At 31.2% G+C, this 5,829-nt stretch overlaps 1 protein-coding gene across 1 annotated transcript in view; it reads right to left on the bottom strand.

Annotated features, from left to right (window-relative positions):
* Positions 1 to 5,829, bottom strand: part of LOC107563831 (potassium voltage-gated channel subfamily H member 7-like) — a 125,868-nt gene that overhangs the window by 39,360 nt on the left and 80,679 nt on the right. The window contains exon 6 of the mRNA XM_016248796.1: positions 1,485 to 1,910. Within this exon, the coding sequence (XP_016104282.1) occupies positions 1,485 to 1,910 (426 nt within the window). The remainder of the gene's footprint in view (positions 1 to 1,484; positions 1,911 to 5,829) is intronic.

Raw genomic sequence — 5,829 nt, 5'->3', positions numbered from 1 at the left:
CACTCCAGTCCATCAGTTAATGTCTTGTGAACTGAAAAGCTGTGTTTATAAGAAACACTGAGACATTGTTACTTCAAACAATTGCTTCTGACAAAAATATGAGTCCTCTATTCATAATAACGCTTCCTCCAGTGAAAAAGTTGTCTCTGCTAAACCAGGAGAGACATCTGCACAGATCAAGCACCATTTACAAGCTAAAACAAAGATGTGGGTGGATTTTGATGTGAGAGACAACAGGGGATGGACTTTTTCACTGGAGGAAGCGTTATCATGGATTATGGACTCAAATTTTAGCCAGAAGCAACAGTTTAACGTTAAAACGTCTTATGATGGATTTGTTTCTTACAAACACACAGCTTTTGGCTTCTCCAGATGTTAACTGATGGACTGGAGTGGTGTGGATTATTGTGATGTTTTTATCAGCTGTTTGGACTCTCATTCTGACGGCACCCATTCACTGCAGAGGATCCAATGGTGAGCAAGTGAAGTAATGCTACATTTCTCCAAATCTGTTCTGATGAAGAAACAAACCCGTCTATAGCTTGGATGGCCTGAGGGTGAGAAGACTTTCAGCAAATTTAGATTTTAGGTGAACTGTTCCTTTACCTGTTTACCCATAAATCAGGCACACACATTTTTTTGGATGTTTTTTGGTTGTTTTCTTAAAGCACGTAGCCTAAAGTGTAGTTTTTTTTTAGTTCCAAATGTTTTTGTATCTCAACTGATGGTTACTGCGACACCAAGGTCATGGATTTGATTTCTAATGAACATGCATAATTATAAAATCCCAGATATATTTAATGCATTGTGAGTTGTTTTGGATAAAAGCATCTGCCAAATGCAAGCACTGCCCTTCCAGAGTTTGGAAAGATTTGGAAAGATTCATACTTTTGTTCATCAAGGACAAATTAAATGAATCCAAAGTAATAGTAGACATTTACAAAAGTTTTCTATTTCAAGTAAATGTTTTTCTTTTGAACTTTCTAAAAATACTGACATAAACGTATCATGGTTTCTACAAAAATAGGAAGCAGCACAACTGTTTTCAGCATTGATGATAAAAATAAATATTTTTTTTGAGCAGCAAATCAGCATATTAGAATGATTTCTGAAGGATCATGTGACACTGAAGACTGGAGTAATGATGCTGAAAATTCAGTTTTGCATCGCAGGAATAAATTACATTTTACAATATATTAAAATCTAAAACAGCTATTTTAAATTGCAATAATATTCCACAATATCACAGTTTTTACTGTATTTTTAATTAAATAAGTGCAGCCTTGATGAGCAAAAGAGACCTTTTTCAAAACCATTAAAAATTCTTACCAACTCCAAACTTTTGAATATAGGCCAACTAGGCCATATTTGTGCCAACATGAAGGAGAACACCACCTGGCAAGTGGTAATTTGAGTTTGAGATCCCTAGATTAGACCAGCAGCCAAGTGCAGAAGGAAGTAGATTAAGTTCTGGCGTGACTTACATCATCTGATCCTGATCCAAATATGAGTAGGTCGAAGGGAATGGCCGCCACTATGTCTATAAGGAACCAGCCTTTAAAGTAATGGATGGCGATCTTCCCCGGATGGCTCACCACCTCCTCGTTCAAGTTGACGTAAGTGGTGCGAAAGTTTATGAGGATGTCGATGATGAACATGATGTCCACCATTAAGTCCACGAGGTTCAGAGGGCTGCAGGAATAGCCACATTGCCGTCTTTTTTGCTCCTCGCTGTCGTTGAGCAGGAAGGCAGCAGAGTAAGGGGTGAGAATGGCTGTGTAAATCACCAGCAGCAGGATGAGCCAGTCCCACACCGCTTTGAACGGGCTGTAGTGCAGGATGGTGAACTTATCCATGCGTGGCGTCTGGAGCATGTATTCTGGAAGCACATCGGCGCCCAGCGACAACACCTGGAACGAGAGAGGCAGGCAAAAACGTGAGAATTGCATGGTGCATGATCACAGGTCTGTCCTGATAGAGACTGTCTGGAAAAAATGTGCCAAACCAGTGGAGAATCACTTCTGCAAATAATTCAGCAACTAATGCAGATGGAATGAAGTAAAACTCCTTTTTATTAGTAAGAAATAGCTAAATATTTATTTTTATTATTATAAACTCCATTCTATCTGCATTAGATGCTAAATAGATGCATTTGCACATGTGCACAATTATTATTATTATTTGCATAATAATAATAATATTAATAATAGCAGAAATACAATTTTAAATAGATTGTTTATATATTTTGCAATTGTTGAGTAGTGTATCATTTTCAGTATTTATTTATTTATTCATTCATGAATGCAGTTATAATAATAATAATAGAAAGAAGCTGAATAATGTATATTTTGTAACTATTCTTTTTTGCTGATCTGACAGACAAAAAATGCTGAGCAATATTTAATTTTCACTATTTTATTGATTTTTACAATTTTAATAAATAAAGGTGTTGAGAAATGAATGAATTCATTCATTCAAACTTCTCCCATGTAAAAATACTACCATGTCAGTAGTACACTATAAAACTTAGTTTTAGCTGTAATTCTTCAGTTTGGTTTCAGTAACTAGGGTACTGTTGGTGAAATTAAATCTGAAACAGTGATGCTGTTTGATTGTGAAAATATCTTAAAAAAACAAACATTTGTGCTGATTTGTGCATTTTCAAACTGAGATCCAAACATAGCTGGATTATTAAAAATCTCTCCTAATAATAGTTTACATTGCATTAGTTGACAGCTGTCAGTCACATATTCACTGGCCCATCATCATAAGGCAGTATGTGACAGTTTCACCACACCGCACATATTTCCCTGCAGTTGTCATTTATTTCTTTCCGGCTGATGCAATATTTCATGGAAAGCACCGGCACAACTGAGTTCTTCACATTTCATAAGCGCAGCGTGTCAGGGAGCATCAGAGCATGACATAAATATTCATTTATTTCTGTATAGTTGCACAGCACCAGCCGTCTCTGCTGTCACAAATGCTCACATTACACATAGCTTTTTGGATTATAAAGTCTAGTTGTCATGCATCTCAGGTTGTTTCTGAAGTTATCAGAGTGCTCTGCTCAAGGACAAAACGCTGCACAACACTTCACAAAATCTCCTTTTTCACTGAAATATGAAATATGCTATTCATGTACAGTAACTAGATGTCCTTTGCCTTAATGCAGTTCATGAAGTGGAGGGTCCAGAATCTAAATTCTGATACTCGCAGCAATGGAATTTACTTTTATATTACTATTTTAGAAATAATGAAAGTAAAAATATCAAAGGTAAAAATTATAAACAGACACTAATTTTTATATGACCTTTAGTTGTTATAAATAATTTTATAGTATCTTACAGTACCTTCATCCTACTTTTTTATTGAACGTTGTATTGAATGTTGTATTGGATGAAAGTGTGTTAAATGAATGAATGTAAAATCAGTAAAATACAATAAAATATACAATACATTAAAATCTTATTGTATTATAAAATATGGATTACATTATTAAATGTAATCTGATAAAGTACCAGCATTTTATTTATTTATTGTATTTTTTCTCTTGACAAAAGTAGCAAAAATTATTTTTAAATATATAAAGATATATTAATTGGTTTATTCTTGTTTATCCATTTCAAACCCATATTTAATGTAGTTTGTGTTGTTTATTTTATCTTATGTAGTTTTGTTCATGCTTTTGAAGATATTATTATATGGTTTGTTGCAATTGATTGCATAGCCCTGCATCTTGAAAAATAAATCTGCAAATATTATTACCTAGTTTAATGTCGTTTTTTCAAGTATATATATATATATATATATATATACAGTATATATATAATAGTATATAATAATATAATAGCAATATATATTAGTGCTGTCAAATGATTAATCGCAATTAATCGCATCCAAAATAAAAGATTTGTTCACATAATATATGTGTCTGTACTGTGTATATTTATTATGCATATATAAATGAAAACACATGCATGTATATATTTAAGAAAAAATATGTTTATATAATAAATATATTTATATATAATATAAATTATATGAATATAAATATATGTAAATATATGTAAATACATGTAAATATTTTCAAAATATATACTGTATTTGTGTGCTACTGTGCTTTTATATATACATAATAAATATACACAGGACACACACATATATTATGCCAACAAAAACTGTAAACTAATCGCGATTAATCATTTGACAGCACTAATATGCATATATATATATATACAGGGGTGCGCATAGGTTTTTCAGCCTGGTTCTCAAAAGAGAACCTGGAGATTTGGTTTGGTCCTCACACTGCACATAGTGTAACCCATTAAATACAGCTATAAAAAAATAAAAAATAATCGTAGTGATAATATTGTTGCACTTTATTTAGTTTTTTAAAATAAAATAATAAACTAAATAATAAAATGTGATAATACTATTATATTTTTAAATAAAAAGGGAGTATTAAATACAAATACAACTATTTTATAGTAAACTTAAAAATAAAATGCTAATATTTACTTCTTTAAAAAAATTAATTATAATTTTCATCATTTTCAAACTTAAAATCAGCAGGCTTTTATTTTAATAAAAGATTTGTTCACATAATATATGTGTCTGTACTGTGTATATTTATTATGTATATATAAATGAAAACACATGCATGTATATATTTAAGAAAAAATATGTTTATATAATAAATATATTTATATATAATATAAATTATATGAATATAAATATATGTAAATATATGTAAATACATGTAAATATTTTCAAAATATATACTGTATTTGTGTGCTACTGTGCTTTTATATATACATAATAAATATACACAGGACACACACATATATTATGCCAACAAAAACTGTAAACTAATAGCGATTAATCATTTGACAGCACTAATATGCATATATATATATATATATATATATACAGGGGTGCGCATAGGTTTTTCAGCCTGGTTCTCAAAAGAGAACCTGGAGATTTGGTTTGGTCCTCACACTGCACATAGTGTAACCCATTAAATACAGCTATAAAAAAATAAAAAATAATCGTAGTGATAATATTGTTGCACTTTATTTAGTTTTTTAAAATAAAATAATAAACTAAATAATAAAATGTGATAATACTATTATATTTTTAAATAAAAAGGGAGTATTAAATACAAATACAACTATTTTATAGTAAACTTAAAAATAAAATGCTAATATTTACTTCTTTAAAAAAATTAATTATAATTTTCATCATTTTCAAACTTAAAATCAGCAGGCTTTTATTTTGGCGGATTGCAAAACATAATGTCTTCAGAATCATTCATATATCTAAAAATCAGCCAAGAATTGAACAAATAGTTGTAACTTGTAACCTGACTCAGATTCAGACAGGAATCACGCTATTGTGTCGGTTTTTCTGCTGATTAAGGGAAAATACAAGACTTAGTCAACTTACAAATGGTTTTCAAAAGCAAAAATGCTACGAAATGCATCACATTTTGTGAGTGACTTGAGACACTATTTTTGGAATCAGCGCCACAAAATGACAAGTACTGAATTTCATTCAGCAAAATCATGAAAATCTGTGTTATTTACATTGTGCATTGTTTTCTGCTGTCTGTGACTCTCAGAGCTTGAATAGAAAGATGTCCACGATCAGCAATAACACACGGCTTTCCTTTGCACTACAAAGGACTCAACCAGGGTTTCATTTCACTAGTTTGCAAAGCCATTGAACAGCAGAAGGAAAAGCATTAGGATGATAATAGTCTGTAATCCAGCAGCGTGTGTGTGTAATTGAGCTCTGAATGAACACACACACACACACACACACACA

This window comes from Sinocyclocheilus grahami, unplaced genomic scaffold (assembly GCF_001515645.1).
Source record: "Sinocyclocheilus grahami isolate Dianchi unplaced genomic scaffold, SAMN03320097.WGS_v1.1 scaffold891.1, whole genome shotgun sequence".
NCBI lineage: Eukaryota > Metazoa > Chordata > Actinopteri > Cypriniformes > Cyprinidae > Sinocyclocheilus > Sinocyclocheilus grahami.
The sequence above is the reverse complement of the archived record's forward strand: the minus strand, read 5'-3'. Positions and strand labels throughout refer to the sequence as shown.